The 21,026-nt window shown below is 42.6% G+C and overlaps 2 protein-coding genes across 2 annotated transcripts in view; both read left to right on the forward strand.

The window, feature by feature from the left end:
• The window catches only part of INPP5F (inositol polyphosphate-5-phosphatase F), a 949,391-nt gene that overhangs the window by 724,958 nt on the left and 203,407 nt on the right, over positions 1–21,026 (forward strand). The gene's annotated exons all lie outside the window — the stretch shown is intronic.
• GRK5 (G protein-coupled receptor kinase 5) overlaps positions 1–21,026 on the forward strand; it is a 162,475-nt gene that overhangs the window by 96,308 nt on the left and 45,141 nt on the right. Inside the window, exons 3-4 of the mRNA XM_048944067.1 lie at positions 6,377–6,489; positions 15,606–15,683. Of these exons, the coding sequence (XP_048800024.1) occupies positions 6,377–6,489; positions 15,606–15,683 (191 nt within the window). The remainder of the gene's footprint in view (positions 1–6,376; positions 6,490–15,605; positions 15,684–21,026) is intronic.

The raw sequence follows: 21,026 nt of genomic DNA on the forward strand, positions 1-21,026 counted from the left end.
ATGTTTCTTGTTTGAGAGAGTGCGCTTTTGCCACCAGGAAGCTTCATCGCAGCCTTGGCTCCAGCATCGCAGTCGTGCACCTGTGCTGCACTGGCCCTGCCAAGACAAACACTCTCCAGGACAGGGGCTGCATCGTCATTTTTAATCTCTGTGAAGTGCCAGGTGAAGTTATGGAGCAGTATAGCAGTTAATGTATAAAAAGACTCTGCTGTGTTCTCCTGGATTAACTTTCCGCTCCGGGGCTTCGCGTCGCACGTAAATAGCAAAGAGCCACAGGGCTATCCAGCAGCACTCTGGGCTCACGCACTTTAATAGACTTATTCTGGCCACACTGTTTCGAGGTAGGGCAGTGCTATTAGCCCCGTGTTATAAATACAGCATGCCACTGAGGTCTGCAGGATGCAGAATATAATTTGTACTGGTAACTGAATTCCCACAGGAGTCTTGCTGCTTGTATTAGGCTTTTGTAACATGACTTACTGCCACAGTTCCTGGGAATTTTTGAATGAAGCAAAATGAGGCATTTTTATTCCTGTCTTGTATTTTCTAACCATCTGGCTTGCCTCACATCTTAAACACATCACTGGAGACAGGGCAAATGCAGAGTCCTCAGCATCTGAACAACAGGTTTCCATATGCACAACAAAACACAACAAATCAGCAACAGCAGCACCAAAACTCAGAAAGCAGCAAAAAAGCACACAAGAAAGGACAAGTAACTTCATTTCCATTGCTTCTTCCCACGCCTGAGCAGTCGCACCGACAACGGAGTCCTTCACTGGGTCACTGCGTATGTAGTTGGCCAGGTGCTGCAGTTGGAGGAGCAGTATCCGCGTTCCTTCCTCAGAAATGGGCCCAAACTTTCAGTTTCTGAAAGAAAGAAACCTGACATGTTTCTCACTGAAAATATCTTGAGTTTCCAACGAAGTTTATGAAGTTCTGACTGGCTGTGAGATCTCCCGTAGTGACGAATATAGAGAAATCTGAATGTAATAACCGGGTGTGCAGAAGTGTTAGCATGGCCAGCCTTAATATCTTGCTTTTGAACACAAGGATTATCTTTTGTATTGAAACGTATTTATTATAGATGGCAAAGTGACTTTTGTTCAATGTAAGAACTAATGTTCCAGCTTTCCAGCCTATTCTGAGATACAAGAGCAACACAGACACTGTTAATAATGCAATCAAAGCAAGTTAAATCCTTTTAAAGCATGCACAAAGGAGTCTTTGATAAGAAGCAACTTTCATCAGCCTCAAAGACTAGGCACTTTAGTATGTTCTATTTATTAAGTTTATATGTAGGCAGTGGTAATTTCACTTTCAGCTGGAGAAGAGCAGAAGTAAATTATAAGAGATATTTATAAGCCCTAGCATTAGACTTACTGACTTTAAATGTATTTGTATTACTATAGCTCTAGATGGGGTTATTTGCTGTTTAAAGAAACAATGTTTTCCATTGGTACCCCAGCTGGACACAAAATATTGCTGTATACTTTAAAGGCTGCAGTCTTTTTTTTGACAAAAAGAATCAAACTGCTGAAAGTACAAACTGTACGATGGGCTGTAAGATTCTGTAGCATGTTTTTTATTCTTGCCTTTCATTCTTGCTTTTGTTCTCCTTACCATCGAGTGCCCCTGTAAGAGAGCTCCCATGTAGAAAGCAGAGATGTGCAAAAGAATAACAGATCTGGTTGGGGGTTTGGGCTGGATTGGATAGAATCTACTTTTGTAGAATTCCCCCTCAGTTTGAATGGGGACTGAGACATCAGTCATGTTGCAAGTTTGAGACAGCTCTACTGAAGCTTCTACCAACCCATGGCTGGTGGAATCACTCTGACAGGCCTCAGCACCATGGACATTTTCATTTTCAGTGTGCCAGCCATCTTGCAAAGGTCTACTTGCCAGTTTGCCAGTTTGGGCTTTGCTACTGCTTCCTATTGTCCAGCTTGGGATCTCTTTTTCCAAGTTTTTAGTGTTTTTTTGTTGTTCTGGACTAATGAAGGCTGGAGGCAGAGCAGCAGATGAGTACTGGACTTGGAGCTTCTATTTCTAAGATTGTCATTTTTATTCAACTTAAAAAAGGAATTGGAAGAGAGAGGTGAGCTCTTTTCTCGGGTCCTTTAGAGACTTAAGCGTAAGCAGGATAAAGAACAACTGTCATTACGCCCTCCTTTGGGTTTCCAGGAGCTCGGGAGGAATTTCTGTTTGTTTTGATTTGTTTTTATTTTTAGGCAGCAGAATTTGGATTTCACTCAAATTATGTCCAGGCTGATTTAATGCCAATGGGAGAAGAGATCCAGAAGCCAAGAACAAATTTGCATGATGCATGACTTCTTGGTGATTCTCCATGCATCTCTTTGAAATACCTTCTCTTGGAACTCCAGTATTTTAAAAATGGAAGTAAAAGGCTGCTTGATAGATAGTACATAAGTGCCATCAGTAGGCACACCGGCAATGGCCAGAAGGTTGGAGAGATGCTCCTGGCCTTTGTACACTTCAGAAATGAGGTTAAACTTAAGCACATCACACCTCATAGGCATTTTGCACGAGGAAGCCTTGCCAGCTGATAGCAGGTGTTGGATCAGCAGCCCTTCAAAAGCAGGGCTTCGGTCCAGAAAGAGAAGTACAACTTCCCAGAGCAGTGTGAGGAAAGGTTTCTCACTTAGACACCTGCAGGTTGCACCACGTGAAATTATGTCAGAAGAAACTGCTTTTCAGCCAAGGGCTGTCACCCAGTTTTCAAGCTCAATGCTATATCTATGAAAAGCCACATTTATGGCAAATGTGAAAGAGGAGGAAGGACCTGATCTCTCTACAGACCATCGTTTCTGTCTGAAATTGTTAAGGTGATATTTTGAGTCTTCTGAAAAAGCAAGATATGTAAAAAGCAAATGAAGACAAAAAGTCTTCAGAAAGCACAGAGGGGTTTATATCTAAATGAAATATTAGCTTTTTTCCTTTTTACTTGAAAGTCAGCTACTTCTTGGCAACTGCTTTCTTTCTTACCTCATTTTACTTTTTCCACTTCATCAACAGCGTGCTTTGACCAGTATGGAATGGTACTAATAGGACTGTTCTTCCTAGCTGCGTGCTTGGGAGTTTTTCAGGACATTTCCAAAATATCTGTTAGGGAACAGATTTGCTATAGACCTTGAATGCTGATGGCATTATCTGCGTACAGAGGTGACTATTTTGGTATGTTCTGTGTGCTCTTTAAAGCAGTATTTTAATACATGAGCTATAAGGTACAGCAAAAATGAGTCAGTGGAATTTAGAGTAAATATTATTTCTCTTTAGAATTATTATATGATTTTTATATAAAAACTTTTCATAAACAATTTAATCTATATAATCTGCTTAGTTACTCTGCCAGGAAGATCATTCATTTTCATGCCCGCGCGATTTGCCGGTTATAATGTCTAAACAAAAGACATGGCATTAGTGAGAAGTGGCTGCTCCTCTAAGCCTTCAAGCTACCCAGCTTTTCACCCCCATTTTGGGTGACTTTGCAGGTGTTGAGCAGAATACTGCTGAAACAGGAGGGTCCAACGACCAAAGATATCACTCTCAGGGCTGTTTTCATTACACTTCATCATTGTAAGCATATGGTTTCACTTCCAAGTGTTTAACATTTCCATTTCCTCAGGAAATCATTCTTTCTGTTTTTCAAACTTTGAAACTGGAGGGATATTTTTGCTGGCAGGCAGGCCGAGCACGACACGGCGCTTGACCCCAGGGATCCACCATTCCTGCTCCCTCCATCCACATCTGTCCCCTGCCTGCAGGCAGCAGCTCCTCGGCACGGCTCTGGGTGCCTCAGCTGGGCCTCTTTGAAGCAACACCTCTGCTATGCTTTGCTCCTTGTGCTATAAAGCTATCCACTCTGTTTCTGCGCGAGCTGAGAGAGGTGTTTTTGTTTCTCAGCCCATGCTATGCCCTGTGCATCCCAAGAATGAGCTGAGAGCAGGATCCTGGAGCTGAGTCGGTGAGGTCAGTGCAAAAATAGGGCCTAAGAAAATACTGTATGTCACCTACAAGGAATGAAAACAGTTGCATCATGTATTTATTGTCTGTATCAGTATATCCAGCACTTAAATGAGCATTACCAAGGAGTGGATGGCTCCAGGGAACTGGTCTGGCTCTTGTGTTTTTGGAGATTATTTCTGGTATTTCCTTTTTCCTCATTACAAACAGGTCACCATTCCCATGTGCTGGCCAAATCAGATACTGCTGAAGTGCAGCATATCGTCTCACATCATGCTCATATCATCTTTGCGTTTAGATTATCTACATCTGCAATAGTATTTGTCTTCTTGTTTTCTTTTCCTTATGTGTTAGTAAGTACAGTTACTCAAAGTGCAATTTGCACACTCGTGTAGCATCAGGGTGTGGGTTTTTTTTCTGTACCCTCAGAAGAATAAGATAATCATGACAGCAGAAAGCAGCATCAGGTAGATGCAGCTGCATCGCCTGAGCTTCAGTGTACCTCCCCTGGGCTCCAGCTTCCTGCCCATCCCTTGAGACACTGAGAACTGGCATTCTGATGCACTCGAGCACTTCCCTCCCTCCTTCGCCTGCCTTAGTGCTGTGCCTGGCTGCATATTCCTTCACCTTCTTGCTGAGAGAGCTCTTGGCCAAGCAGTGAGAACTTGCAGCATTTGCAAGGATAGCTCAAGGCTGCTCAGTGTCACGCTGGGCCTCTGGCCCTGCATGTCTGTGTTATGCTGTTCCTCTTGCAAACAAACCAGTATCCCAGACTTGTTGCTGACTAGCGGTCGAGTTAAGATTTACACAGTGATTTAGATGCAGTGCTATTTGCCAGCGAGTGCCAAAACACTGCAGTCTTCTGTCTAGATTGAGTGAAATCTTGATCCCAAGTGGGTTGGCAGGACCAGTCACGAAATGGTGTGGGTGAATTGTCCTAGGCTGCTTCAGAAAACGCTGAGGTAAAATCCAGCTAACCCCAGCTAATCCCCACACACCATGAGGGTGCTTCAGAGGTCTCCTCCTGAAACTGCAGTTGCCTGTGAGCAGAGCATGATGCCAGCATGGGTCTTCCTCACAAGAAGTGCTCTTGGGGTGCTCCTGCCATCAGGCTGCCACGTGAAAACCAACTGCCACCCAGATGCAGCCCAGCAAGCCCAACGTGTCCATTTTCCTCTCAGGAGGGATGTCCTGGCTTTGCAGAGCATGGTCCTTGGGTGCAGCCTGTGCCAAGCGAGCCCTTCGGCTGAGTGCCTCCGTGACAAACAGACTTGTGCCTGCAGAATTTGTCCTTGTAGGATCTGGAACGTGGGGGGACAAAGCAGAGGGGAAATAAAAGCCATTGCGCAAGGAGCTCCAGGCCTGAGAAAGAAGTAACCAAGGCACCGACAACTTGTGTGGGTTTAGTATGTCTGTTTGCAGTGTGATGTTATGTGTTTAGAAGCTGGTTGTTTCCATAATAACAGCAACTGCCATATGGCAGCGAGGAGGGTGGTGAGAGGAACACTTAAGGAAACACAGTATGTTGTTTGACATGTGTGTGCTTCTAAAGGAATAACGTGTCTCCAGCAAGTGCTGTAACTCCAAACAGGCTGAGAGATCTGCTGCTCGCCAAAAACGTCCACCTTGTTTGTACTGGTGCAATCCCAGTCCATGATGGCAGCCCCTCTCATATTTTTCCTGCACAGTAAGGGAGCTCATGCTTCAGCAGAGGCTGGTTCTGGGTGCAAGGAGGACCCAGCACAGGGGAACAACATTTAACAATGCTTATTTATGGAGAAATAAACGTCTGTAGAGGAGCACAATGTGAAATGGAGTCAGCTAGATGTTGTGTACAACAACTGCAGGCTGGTGCTCTGAAAGTAAATAAAAATTTTGAAACCTTTAAAAATACATATTTTGCAATAAACGTTTAGTAGAGAGTGAACTGTGCATTTCCAGAGATTAGGAAATATGCATTACTTTAATGCATATCTGGAAGGAACCAGGAAAGTCACAAATTCCAGCTTCTCCTCTAATGCTCCTGCACTTTTCAATACATGACTCACATTTCAGGGACTTGACATTTCCCACAAATGCTGCCTGTCTGTGTGGTACTTTTGCAGAGTACATGCAATTCCGCCATGGAAAAACGTGAAATTATTCATGAATAATAGCTGAATGGCCTTTGTGGTGCTTTTAAATACATCAGCCCTGTAAAACTGAGCCTGTCTTGTTTGAGACTTAAACCATTCATTACATTTGTACTTGCAGATTTGAAACACGGTGGGGAGAAAGCATTTCTATTTGGGATCATCTTTCTGCACTCACTTGCTGTGTTTTAAACTCCTAGCCAGCCCAAAAGGCAAAGCTCTTCTCATTTTCATGCTTCTCTTCTTTTTATTGCCTCTAGAGAGAGATTACTGCAGCATATGTGAAAAGCAGCCGATTGGAAGGCTTCTCTTTCGGCAGTTCTGTGAAACCCGCCCAGAGCTCGAGTGTTGCATTAGATTCCTCGACTCGGTGGTAAGTCACTTCTTGTGGGATCTTGCAGTGCTTTGCCACCCCATGCCTCAGCCGCCAACTGAGGAACCCTGCTGGCAGAGCAGGAGGAGTGAAACGTTGCTCTGAAGACGCAGTGATCTCTACCTGCACCCAGCCCTGGCAGAGATGTGTGTGATCAGAGCAGCGCTGTTGCGTAGCTCCTTTCCTGACACGCGCAGTGCTCTGACTTCAGGAAATCATACTTCCATGGGATGTGGGATTGCGTCTTCTGGACCTGAGCAAGCTGTTGGCAGGGGTGAACCTAGCAGCTCCCCAGCATTGTTGGAAGTAAAGGGGCAGTGCTGCACCCAGGTTTGGGACCAGCTTCAAGGTACACGAGCCATCAGGAGGGGCGGGAGACAGGCAGCCCTCTGTGGTGCAGGCAGATCCTCGCTTAAGGCCACAGCACAAGCAGCTGGGCTGTTGTGAGTAATGTCTTCTGATATCATTACAGTCGGCAGTGTTAGAAGGCAAAGAGAAGGAAGAAAAGGAAGATGATGAACGGACTGACAAGAGGGGATGAGGAGTGTGACAGTAATAATGCCTCACTCTTACCAAGCCTCTCCATCAGTAGATTCCAGGGTGATTTACAAAGGACATCCTGGTTGATATCTTGTTTTTTTCAAATAGGAAAACAGGCGCACAAGGTATAGAAATGACTTTGATTGAGGTCCCCAAGGAACGCGACGAGCCTGCTATAGAACCCAGCACCATTTCCCACCCCAGTGAGCTCCCAGCTAACCTGGCCGTTGAGCTGTGCCCCCAGCCTCCTGGGCAGACTTGATGTTCGTCCCCAATCTGGCAGCGTTTGGCTCTGTGTAGTGCCAGCAGTAGCTGCTCACAGTTTAAAGATGCTCACTGGCTTCCTTGCTGGGAGCCTCCTGAAGGGCAGGGCATAGATGAGCCAAAGGCTGCATCCCACCACGCAGGCAGATGAGCTGCTGGTTGTCATCACAAAGTGCATTTGCTCTCTAGCTGATACTAGCTAGAGAAAAGCTGGTCAAAGGCAAAGCAATGTATACCAACAGGAATATGTATTTATTTTATTTTATTTTATTTTATTTTATTTTATTTTATTTTATTTTGTTTTGTTTTGTTTTATTTTATTTTTTAATTTCTGCTGTGGCTGAGCTATTTTGAAGTAGAAACAGATGCGAAGGTTGCACTGTTGTAAAGGTAAGAGTTTGGGAGGGGGAATTTCTCAGTTTTTATTAGTACCACAGCTACTACAACAAATCTGCATTGCAGAAAGTTTTGAGTAAAGTCGCACCATAATCAATTTTAGTTGGCATATTTGGTACCATCCCAATTCATAAAACAATCTTTGAACTTTTGTAAACCTTTTTACTTGATTAACGTAATTTAAAACATCCTAATGCTCTTGCTGTACATTTTCATTGGACTCATTTTGCAGTTTGATTTCGCACCTAGACTGCTGAAATGTAGCAGTGTGTTGTAAAATTGACCTTTTCTTCAGATGGCTTACAGCAGGATTTGGCTCAAATTGTTACTTGCAGTAGACACCAGGTCTCTATGCTACCAGAATAGCAAATGATAGAGCAACACACCTGCACTAGGTTAAAAACTCCCCACTTAGTGCTTACCGGAGTATAGGATTACCCAGCACTGAGTGGCAGAAGACTGCACACAATCAGTTTCACAGGTAAACCAAAGGAGGTATTTTCCCACATGCACACATCTTGATATATTGCAGCACTGTGCTTTTCGACTGATAGATGTGAGGGGTGTGATAGAAAATTCACAATGAAGACAATACTTGCATGACTGGAAACTAATAGTCCTTCTCAGAGAACACATGCATCATCTTGTTAGAGATTTCCTCACCTCAGCATTAAGTGTATTGTTTGAAAGTGTATTGTTTAAATGACAAACCAAAGAATTTACCCTCAGATTTTTGCAAGCTAAGAAGGGCAACCTTTAAATCAGCACAGCCGTGGAAAGGTTTCTCTAAGAGGTTTTGAATGACTACAGTTCACCTTATCTTCCTAGTGCTGGTCATGAGTTTCCTCAGTGGGAAGGCTCAGCTCTCAAGGGTCATGAGACAGCTACTGCTGGCAGTCGGTCAGTGCAGGTATGCTCAAGGCAAGCAAAAACAGGAGGATGCTCCAGGTGCTTATTGCAGCCAACCAGCACCTTCTAGTGAGGTACCTGCCATCATGAAGCACTGATTTCATGAACAAAATGTTGAGCTGTGTGGAGGTCTGAATATTTGTTCTTCTTTTTAGAGCTAATTAACAGCAGTCTCCTTTGTCGATCTCAAATTCCAAACAAGTTTGCTCCCAGACTGTGAAAATCCCTGCATTATCCAATATTAAGGTCTAGCAGCACAGCCATTAAGTTGGGTGATGGCTACTGAAATTCACCCAGAGGAGTCACACTGTGTTGAGTGAGTGAGTAGTGGGATTCAGGCCAAGGCCTACAAGGGCAAAAAGTCCCGTAATGAAACCAGAAGTTTGACTTTAAAGCCCTATTCTGAGGCCACCAGGAACATGGAACTTTTTTTGAGGCCACCTGCTGTAACAAGCTCTGAGCAGAAGAAGCCAAAGCTTTCTTTGGCTTAATTACATTTATAATGAGAGATGCAAAGCTTAGCTTTTTTGTAATATCAAATTAAAAATAATAATAGAGAAATGTGTTTAGTTGTCCATCAGAGGCTCAGAGGGCTTTTTGCAAATTGAGAAATAAGAACCTATCTTTTACAGAAAGAAGGCGAAGTAAAAGCACAGCTGGGTGACTTTACCAGGCCACTCGATAAGTCACTGGCAGAAGCTCATAATTGATCTCTCCTAATTTTTAATAGCTTTTTTTTTGTTTGTTTGTTTGTTTTAATTGTGAACTCAGTTGTCTTCAAGGAAAGCAGGAACTGGGGCTCCCAGGTGAGTCAGGCACCCAGCAGCCTACCAGTAAGCTCAATTTCCTTACTTAGGACGCAACCAAGTTTTGCAAGAACTCTCCCAACTCCTTTGCCTCCAAAGGCTGATTAGATCAACCAGACCGTGCAAACTTGAGTGCATATGGGAAAAAAGTCTCTTCTCTGCTGGACATTTATTTCAGCTGTCAGTTGAAATAACTAACCTGGTCTGATGTAGTCTCCTGCAAATCTAATTTTCACAGCATCTGTTTTTGTAATGTTTTGTTGTTGTTGTTGTTTCCTGTACTGTTCAGCAGTACTCAGGCTGGCTTTCTGAAGGAAAAAACCGTTTGTATTGTTGCATTCTGCATGTGTGTAGCTGTGTATCTATTAGTTCCCTCTAAAACTCATTAACACCTTGGCCACTTTCAACTTGTAACTGAGATTAAAGTGCCCAGAAACTGAAAGTTCCTGCATGTCTTCTGAGAACAGTTCCCCAGTTATTAGCCACAACCTGTCAGTTGTAAAATAGGCTACAAAGATACATGATTGTAGGCAGTAGGTCCTAACATTAAAAGATGAAAGTGATAAGGCTCCTGCTTCTGCTGTGGGGTCAGTGTGAGTGACTACAGTGGTCCTAGGCTACACAGTGAGGCAGTAAGGACAGAGCCATCTCTTACTATGGATATCGTGCAAACAATTTCATGACTTCAAAAGAGGAAAATATCCAGTAAAAAGAACCAATGGCTTCAGCTTGTGCCTCTGAATATGTGTGATTACACACATCACACGCTCATCTGAGCACATAAACAACAAGATCTCCCACGAGTAGTTCACCGAACTCTTATGCAGCCATTCAGATGAAGGAACTGTTCAAACAAACTATTATCATTACGTGGAGCTGTTTTATGATTAAATCAGCTCTCCATAAGCCCTTAACAAAGAATTCACACACAGCTCCAAAGCACACTTTGCTGTGCTTACAAATATTTTAACAACGTCATAGAGCTTTCTAGCTGTTGAAAGACAGCCATTAAAATGAAGTGCTGGGGGATACATTTCCTGTGCTGAAAGGCAGATCAGTGAGCAGCTAACCCATTAGCAATGTACATTTCCTTCCCAGCCAGCCTGTGCCTACGGCACAAGGAGGTGGCTTTGCAGCAGGGACCTCCTGCTGGTGTCCTCTCCTCAGAAGGGGTGCTGGCTCTCTGATTTTGCTGTGCTATTGTAATGAATACTTTACTGCAAGTCTCTTGAGCCACTTTCCTGTTTCATCTTCTCCCATTCATCATTTTTGAACTTTTTTCATTCTCAGGGGAGGATTTCTAACATTTTAATGTGGATCAGGTTTAGACTAACTGGAGGGAGCTGGGAGCAGAGAATAGCTAATTCTGATCAAGGAGAACAAAACCTGGAGTTATTTTCTCTCCTGTGTTCTGTTGTTTTTTGCACTGAAGCTAGATAAAAGTACACGAGGAGAAAAGTAGCCCCAGTGCCTCTCTGGGTTGTTTCTGCTTGTGTTATCCAGGCATTGGGGCAGAGGATGAGAGACACTATCATCACTTTGGGTGGAATTTTCAGCTGAATGCTTCACTACACATTACACTTATCTGGGGTAACAGGATGAACGAGCATCCATTTAGTGCCATTTGTACAAAACGTGTCTCTGTTAGAGAGATTTCATTTGGTTAAGTCCCTTGCATGGTGTATAAACCATCTGTGTATGTGTGTCTTAAAGCTGTTCAAGGCTTTTTCCATCAGAAATGCCAGTTTGTTGATATCAACAAACTCATTAACTCAAAATGTGTTTTTAAACAGTCAAAAGGACTCTTTTTTGTCCTGTGCTTTAACATGAAAAATGTGGTTTCAAGTTAACTTTTCATTTAGAAATGTGAGTTATTATGAATCCCAGCTGTTTGCTTTGTGCTTTCCAATTTTCAGTCACAGACTTTAAATCTCAGTGGAGGCAAGTGCAAGGATGATTGTTAGAGCACAGGAGCAATAACAGGGCAGAAATCAGAGATCAAGGTGGAAGAAGCAGGCTCTGCAGCAGTTAGGAAGTTGAGGATAACAGAGGAGGTAGCTGGTAGAAGGTATAGGTATAAAACTGGGACCAAAACAGAAGATGAAATCTGCTGCCTGTGCTCAGGATTTGACTCTACTGCTCCTGACTTGTACTGAGAAACCTAACCCTGCTCTTCCAGAAGCATCCTTCCAATGTCCATCTCCTGGTGGGTACAGGGGACTGACTCCAGCAGCTGTGCCCTACCCAGCCAGGCAACTGGCAGATGCCTGCTGTGAGGGACAGTCCGCCTGGATCCAGAGTGATTCCTTAGGCTCTGTTTTTCATTTTACACATAGTTTTAAACCATGCAGTTTCAGGAAGTCAGAGAATGTTAAGATGAAAGTAAAGGCAATGTCAGAAATAAGGCTGCTCACGTGAGCCCCACCAGTCTTGGTGACTCAGCCAGTTTCATCCAAAGTGCTCTTTTTCGCTCAATGCTTAATCTTGTCTGTTGGTTGCAGTCTCTATCCAGCCCTTTCTTGGTCATCCCTGAGGTCATGGCCTCATCACAAAGAAGGTTGCCATCACAGTTCCCCATCCCATCTCCTGTGGCCCATCCCAAGGATGGCTGCTGCAGGACAGCACTTTACACACCCATGTTTATATTTAGCTAGGGTTCCTTCTAGGGAAGCAGGAGCCGCCTGAATAACTACCTCCAAAACAGCAGCCGAAGGAGCAGTTAGCAACAAACGGCAGTGAGCCCACATCCTCTCGCTATTTCGACGGAAGGATCCATGCCTGTCTGCAGAGAGAGCCTTCCCTGCGGCTTGTCCCATGTGGTCAGGGTGATTGTAAATCCTCTCCTCATTTATGAGCAATGAATAGGGCCCTGTCTGACCTAACTAGGGCATGGAGAAGCTATTAGACTTCAGAGCAGGAGCTTTGAAACACATGCCTGGATTCATCAAAGGAATAATGGAAAATATTTTGTTTCACATGGATTTTAACTAATAATGTTATTTCTAGCAATTAGGCATTTGCAAATTTTAGCTATGCTTTTGAGTATTGTGGAAGAAGGGAATGAATCTTGTGATTTAAGCACAAGATTGAGAGTCAAGGATATTGGTATTTTTCCCAGGCATGCAACAGAGGGAACATGAGGAAGTGACTCTTTATGTGTGTAATTCTGCTTGCAGTAGCAGTCTATGGCTGAAAGTGCACCACTGTCTTGTGGTGCCAAGTGGCTCAAAAGTGGCACCAAGGGGAGAAATAATAATGAATGCAGAAACAAAATGAAGCAGGCTTACAGTACTTGAGCCACAGTGAAATCAACACTGTTCACAGTTACAGTTCCTTTTCACACCTTCCCTTGTCTGTCACTTCCTACCTTCACCACCATCCCATAGCATTTTCTGAGAATGTCAAATGCAAGTATAAATAAATGTTCTTTTTATCCCTTCCCAATTATCTTAGATACTCTGTGTGTGTGTGTTTAGTTCTGCACATGTCGAATCCCATCAGGAAGTGTATTTCAAAACACTGATCCAATTCCTGCAAAAATTCTTTCTTCAGCTCTGTCCCAATTTGCTTCTTGTTTTATAGTTCTGATGGGACACTGAATTTTTGACAACCTTATGATGTATTTTAGGTGGCAAAGGACAACTCTGAATCAGTTTTTATTTACTAGAAAATTAATATACTAGCAGGATCTGCTAGTCCCAAGCAAACTGTGTATTGTGATTTGTATCAGGTGTTCCTTTTCTGGAGTCTACATACTCACTAGTGGATGTAATGAAGAGAAAGCTTGCAACTTTGTGGAAAATTTACTTTTGTCTGGTGTAGAAAAATGAATTAGTTGTACCATTTGCATTCCTGACATAAATCCTTGTTGTTGTCAGAGAGTTGTGTGGCCAAACAACATCTTCAAGAAAACATTCTGTCAAGAGATTACTGAAGCACTTTGACACATATCAGTAAGAGGACATAGCTATTACGGATCAGACCAAATGCATGAGATTCTGCATCCAAATTATTACCTGTTTGAGAAATTCACATTTCTCCACTTATATAAGCTAAGATCTTGGCTTACATGTCTTAATATTTAACTTTCAAAGCACAATCATTCTTTATTTCACCAATCCAGCTCCAAAAGGAGGCACTGATAGTTGCCAGGCACTTACCATGTATAAGTGAATATTTGATATTCCAAATCACCATCCTGCAGGTCTCGAGCTGATGTGATGACCAATGTTTGATAATGGAGACAGATCCATTAGGAAATCTGTGAGCCCAGCTTCTTTTGGCCTTTTCAGAAAAGTGTGGTAGAGTATTCAGAATCTGAAAGCAACTGAAGGAGAAAGAAGCAGTTATTATCAGTCAATCTGTAAATAGCACTGATTTGAGGACTCACTAATTCTCCTAGTCACTTCCATGACAAGGCAGTGCCAAAGAGCTCTTTGTTTGGCAGTCTTCTGTGCAAAAGGTTTTGTTTAGATAGATTCTTTTTCCTTAAAATACATTGCTTTGGTTTTCTTTTAGATGAAAAACTCCTGGTCTGTGTGTGGACCTAACCACAAACTGTAAGGGGCAAAGTAAGATGCAACTCTGACCTTTTAAGAAACTGTTCCTTATGTTACCCTTGCCACCGCTTTATGCTGTAGCAAGGAATTGTGGAGAAGACTGCTGTTAAGATGCTGTAAACATTTGAGATTATCCATGCTTACAGGGCTGAAACAACCCATATTTAGATAGCATCTAAAAGGACAGGAAAGTGGATGAAAGATGTCTTTTTAAACCCTTGTAATACGTTTTGTGGGTACATAATTGGTTCATCCCCAAAATGGCCACTGAAAGAGAAGCACTGCTCTTGCAGATTTCAGCTTTCAGTGCATTTGTCATCAGCAGTACAGATTTGTCTGGGTTCTTTGCAGTCCCTGTCACTTCCCAAACCAAATCAGATCGTCTTTCTAAACTGTTCAGGCGACCTGCTGTGTACATGTTTAAGTACATAGCTTTAGACTTAAGCTGCAGTAGCTAAATCAGCACTGTCCAGGTAGGTGGGTAGTAGCATTATTACTACACTGTGGTTTTCATGTCATTCCTGGGTCTGCTTACATTGGGTATCCATTGCAGCCTTCCTTCCTTCAGATTTACTGTATCACAGTCAGAGCAGTACATACATCTTTGAGTGGGCAATAGTTCTGAAGTTTGTACTTCTGTGTGTTTGCCAGTTCAGTCTGATTTACTTTCTTTTTTTTTTAACTTCCTCCTCATTTATCATCTCAAACAGCTTGTATTGGACCAGGTTACTTAATTGGTTTGGCAGGATTATCTGGGATCCTTTTTCTAATACAAGCAGTCATGAAAAGTGCTAGGCTGACTTTTTTTTCCTGGAAAATCTTTTGATCCTAAGGCTAAATCTTTGTACCTCGGGCAGTGCCAAGTTGGAATGCCTCTGCGAATTTGTCGTTATCATTTTGTAACTGGGACTCTATGCAGCATGTTTTTAATTTGAGTGCCTTCCATGATTCCAAAACTTTTACTAAAGTGATTCATGTCTTCATAATGCACCAGTAATACTTCTTTGTTTCTTATGCTGTCTCCTCTCTTGTTTTTATCTGCGTCCTGAGAAATCAGCCTAAAAAAAATGGCTCTCAGATCTGCCTTCGTGAGAGTCTGGCTGGAGGATCACTAAAAGTGATGGGCAAGTCTCATGGCACTGTAGAAGGGATGCTAGACCAAAGGAAGATGTAAATAAACAGGGAAGACCCGTTCTTCCAATCAGGCAGCCTACTGAAGGAGTTCATCTGGTGCTTGAAATACCAGTGTGGCAAGAATTAACCAAAAATTCGCTTTCTCTACTACTGAGAGAAAAAAATTACCTTTTGTATCCTCTTTTTTTCTTTAAGCAAGACCCAGGGAGTTACTGTCTCTGGTTACTTTCTGAACATTGTCTTGGCAAGGCTGTAAAATATAAAGGAATTAAATTGTATTGGTATTAATGAAGAGATAGAATCTCAGAAAACAAATCACCAGGGTTTGTTCAAAATATTGTGGAAGATTTTTGGACAGTTTGTGTGTACAGGTTTTACTTCCATCAAAAAACTGTTTTTATTCTCCAGATTCTTCAGACAGAACGTTTGGGTAAGACCACATCCAAAATGAAGTTGTGATAGTGAAATACGAGTGCAAATATTGACAATTTCTTTATATCTGTTCCAGGCAGAGTATGAAATTGCTCCAGATGAAAAGCTGGGAGAGAAGGGAAAGGAAATCATGATGAAATACCTCACCCCAGAGGTAAGGGGAAGCCAAAGTGGTGTTACTGAAAGAATGCTGCAAGGCACACCTTTGCTAAACAAGGTTGTTCTAGGCTTTCTAATATAATTTTAGAGCCCTAAAATTTATGATGGCAATCTCCAGTGTGTAAACTTGCAAGTCTTATACAAGCAGAAAGAAAATTGTATTTTAATCTGTTTAATCTTGGCTTTTAAGAATGAACTTGTGCTTACTAGAGGCTTAAGTCATCTATGACGAGAAAGGGCTTCTCTGTTCTCTTGTCCACGTGCAAAGCTCTGCATCCATGCTGCAGTGCAGGACACCTTCGCAACTTTATCAACTGGTTATTTCCTATTCTGTTCAAATTTGTGGTGTTTCATATACTGCTGGGTAGGAAGCACCAGCAAAGATGGGTTTTGGTAACAGATGTTGTATGTTGGTACAAAAACTTACACTTACAAAACTACACAAATTTGCCCCAAGGTAACCAAAAGCTTGCAAGATTGAAATTGACACTGTGTGTCTTGGAGCTGATGGTGACACCACCAGTTGGTTTCCACTGCTGTCAGCTCCTGACTGTTGCACCACTGGGCTGTCCAAAGGAGCTCGTGGTAGCAACCGTGTCCACAGGGTGGCACTCTGAACAGAAGTACAGATTGCAGCAGCAATATTGGACAGGCTGCACTGGCACTAACCCTTTTGAGCAGGAGCCTGGATCATTTGCCGACCAGGTTTAACCTTTGCTTTAAAGTCACTGCCAGAAAGCAATAAACATCAAAATTCAACATATGAACAATCCTAGGATTTTTCCTAAGTCGCTTTCATAGGAGTAACCAAGACATACAACTGCTGCTTCATCTTTTTTTACAAGAGAAATACATTTGACCTTCAGGAAAAAGAACTGCATTTTTGGCAGATATCTTTCTAAAGCACTTAAATGGTACAAAATGTTTTGAGATGCAGGGGCAGAGCAGACCTTTTTTTTTTCCAGTCAGTCATTTTCCTACCGTAAATTTCAGTGCATACTTTCAGTTATCTCAGACTGCATTTGGGGATCTGGTTTCATTTCCTGAGCCTGGCTAGCTTCATGTGCAGCCATTTAGCACTACCAGGGTGAGTTCCTGCTGCCCATTCATTAAGGGCATGAAGTTCTACTGTTTTCCATCCACTGAGGCGACTGTTTGTCTTTAAATTCCTATCAACAGGGGAAAGAAGGGCAAATACATAAGGAAAATTTTTCCCACTGCTCTAGTCCTGATCTGGAAATGGAGAGGGGCATTTTGCTGGTATCAGGAACAGGGAAGTGAGAGGACAATGCTTTTTAGTTCCAGCTAAGTGCCACTCTTTAGTTCCAGATGCCACTCTTCATTGATGTCCCATTGCACTCTGCCATATCTGTTACTTTACTTGCAGCCCCATAGTGCAGCAGAAGCACATGGAATAGTTTAGTGAGGTCAGTAAGGTCCAAGCTGAGAGCAGTTTTGTCTTCATCAGGAAAAAATAGTGTTGCAGGAAGGCAAATTACTGGGACTCTAGAACTAGAGTTTCCCTTCTCTGCAATGCTGTACACTTTTTATTTGACTTGCATACCTGATTTTTCAGTGTGAAAAATGGATGTGGTCTGTTCTGAAACTTATGATGTCTTCGGATTATGTTAAGGTCTTAGGGCAGAAGGAAACACAAAGCTATGTGCCTTCTGTTGTAAACTAAAACTGTGCTGGTTAAGCTTTAATGTCAACATTGGTCTCACTGCACTTTTTTTCTTAAACAGTTCTTCCTAGAGAAGTGTGTAAGCCATTCTACAGGTAGTAGAGAACACTTCCTAGAGGTAATATTGGCTACGCCATAACAAGGAGCTGACTGATAATTTTTCTAACAAAGGTCCCACAATAATTACTTAAAACATCTTCGGCAAGGTCTGGATTTCTTTCTTTTCATTGGGGATACTTACCTTAGACACTCGCATTAGGAGTTGAGGTGGCCTACTCTCTCTTCTAGCATAGAAAGAGAAGTAGGAACCTCCAGAGGATGGACTTTAAGCCACTAAAGGTAAGTGATTCAAGATCAGGTTAGATGCATGCAGAGGTTAATCTGGACCCAAATGTCCTAATGGAATATGGTCCTGGCCGGCAAAGAAACCCTCTTTTCATTAGGTGCTGCACTGCTGCATTTCTCCATTTAGCTGTCATTGCCTCGAAAGATACAAAGAGCCACTGATTCCAAAGCCTTCTGCTTTCAGAGCAGAAGTTTCTTTCAAATAGGTGTGTGTCTGTACTTCAAAGAACCTTATTGTCTTGACATAAAAATAGTGTGACATACAGCTTGACTGATAGAATAAAATTATAGGTTTGGCTCTTGGACAGATAATTCAGTCTTATAATGTAAATAGTATTTTTCCCAGAGTGCAAGATCAGAAATAAAATCTAAATAAAAAGTAGACTTCATGCTCTTTAATATTTATAAAAGATTTTTAGCTCTTGGGTTTTTAAATGTCATGCATATTTAACATATAATGTGTCAGTATATCCTCATTCCAAAATGTATTCATTTGCACAGGGAACATGCACTTTATTTAGTAAAGCATATAATACTTGTACAGCAGAAAGGAAAGGAAAACATTTCCCCAGATGAACAGACGTCACATCAGTGCTTACAACCTCATGTGACTCACAGGCACTGTGAGATGTTACTACGCTGTGCAACAGTTGGCAAACTTGGGTGTGTGGGAGCAGTGAATGCCTGCATAGAGAGCTCTAGCGAGAGCGTTCAGCATCAGCCCTGAGGCAACTGAAGGAGCTCAGAGCTCATCCAGAGAGCTGAGGGGGAGACACCATTTCAGATCATCACAGTGCAGGCTCTATGCAGCTTTAACATCCTGAGCAGCCCCTGAGCACTCACTGAGGCAGATGAGAAGACATCTAACAGCCTTTTGTTGCAGCTGAGGCCAAGGATGGCATGTGTGAGTAACGCTTCCATGGCTCCCTGGCTTACAGGCAACAGCAATGACAAATTCTGAGCATGGCCTAGCACCTGGAAGGGAAAACGGGTGGTTTAAGCCTCTAGGAGAAATGGCACGTAGGAACTCTGGTTCTCATCTGGGAAAAAGAGGAAGTAAATCCCTACTTCTTCCATAGGAAGACATCAATGCGCCCTCTTGCCAAAAGTATGTTGAAACACCCATATCCAGCAGCCCCTTCTGAAATATTTGATGGGAGGGAAATGTAAGAGCTGCGTGTGATTGTCTCACTTACAATGCCAAAACAGAAGCTTTTCCATGGCTCCTGAGCAGCTTGACCTGAATGGTAAGCAGGAGACAGAAAACTCATGGAAGGGGTGGGTGAAGATACCAGCCATCTAGACACATGCTCTGAAGAAGCACTGACTTGTTTCTCGCAGGAGGTCCCACTTTGAGCTGGCCACTCCTCAGGGCCCTCTGGGGATAAGCGCTGGTGAGAGGGCCTCATCAACAGGAGTGCTATGTCCCACGGGGTGTGTGTCACTTCCATGCCTTGATCTGAGGGGACACTCATCTACTGGCCATCTTTACTTCACAGGAGCAGCACAGTGGTCACATAACATCGAGATTTCTTGACTGGAATCCTGCTTCTTCAAGAGAAGCTTTAACAGTTTCCATGAAAAAGGCACTTAAAGCTGCCTTTTTGACTTAATAAGCCTGTAGGGCAAAAGTCCAACCCACAGGAAGTCTAAAATTTCTGAGGTTGTGAAATATAATGGTAAAACTGCTAAAATGAATTGGTCACAAATATTTATTTCCTGGCTTTTCCTAATCTCAGCAGTTGAGTGAGAATGTTTCAGATTTAGGTTCCAGTTCTGTCTGCAAATGGAAAAGCTCTCCGTGCTTCGTGGAACGGTTCAGTTTAACTGAACCCAGCATGTCTTCATTACCAGGCTTCTTCTGGTAGTGCAAGAGTGAAGGGATACGTTTACCTTTGTGCTGCTCTCAGATTAGAGCTGTGCATCTGACTGCAACATCTCTGCCTTCCTTTTTGAAAGCCACCATGCCTAACCCCACTAAATCACTAGCCCATTATTTTCTTTGTCACTGCAAAGCCACCACCTTGAGATACTTTGAGAGACACTACATAAAACTAAATTGATTTGAAATGGCTATTAAGGCAGTCTCCATATGTCATTATAGTTTATATTTGGACCCGGTTGTGTACTAAAAATGTTACTGAATAGGATGTCTGATGTGTATTGTTATCCCCATTAATACACTTCACAGAATATGAAGAACAGCAACAGTTAGGTTTCTTATCTGAATTCCTGTTCCGTTGCCTTCCCTCCAGGAAATGCACAGAGTAAAGGCCACATTTTCAATGTCTTTCTCTACTACAGGAGGTTAGCTGTATGCAGCAGTAACCTCCTTACTCCAGCCTACTGAGAGCAATGGGCATTTTGCTAAATGGAAATATGTCTTTGTTTATATGAACAATTATAGGATAAGGAAGGGAGGACAAAGTCCTATGGAAGGGAAACTGGCTGATCAGCAGCGCCGGGCCTTCCACTTGTCTGCTGGCTAAAAAGTGCTCTTCTATCAGTTCTTTCTGCAGAAGAAAATAATTACGTAAGATGGGTGAGATGAAATTAAAATGATTTATGAGCCTTTCTACTGGGAAAAGTCATGCAGCTGAGTCCAGGCTCACACTCACAAGCACCCATTCTTAGCTCTGCACATTGCCACAGTTTTCTTTTTGCACACCATTGCTTTAATCTTGATGGTAAGCATTTTTTCCTTCATGTTGTTCTCTCCGTGACATTTCTTCCCTTCCTATTTTCACCATGAAAATAAATGCAAACTTTAGCACTTGTGCTTCTGAGTCAGTCATCTTCTCTGATCACTAAAGACTTCCATCTCCCGTAAGAAGTTTCACGCATCACTTCTTAATGGTTCTGGCTGAATCCCATTGGTGGAAGGGCAGGTCCTACCAGGAATTGGATTCCAGTGCTGAGATCTCTTCCTCTGATTAGTTTTACTAAATGCCTTCTAGGAAGATTCTATAACTAGTTTTTGGAGTGGCCAAAATAAAAACTGAATGACACTGTAAGTGAAACTTAGAGGGGGAAAAAGCCCACAACAACCATTAAGCTTCTGTAAAGCAACCTGCATAGTAAAACATGGGATGAGGCTTTGCATTTTCAAAAGGGAGCCTTCTAGGTCTTTTTTTCTACATTGTTACATTGCTGGTACAAATTCAGCTTATATCACTTGTATCCAGAAAGTCATCTTTGTTCCTTTGTAAGCTTGTTATCTTGCTGATAAAAGGTCAACACAGTACTGCTTTTCACTGGCTACTGTGGATGTTCCCTTAAGGCTTGGCCCAAGAGCTATCTTCTGAGCTA

The sequence above is a fragment of the Lagopus muta genome, chromosome 5 (genome assembly GCF_023343835.1).
Source record: "Lagopus muta isolate bLagMut1 chromosome 5, bLagMut1 primary, whole genome shotgun sequence".
In the NCBI taxonomy this organism is placed as follows: Eukaryota; Metazoa; Chordata; class Aves; order Galliformes; family Phasianidae; genus Lagopus; species Lagopus muta.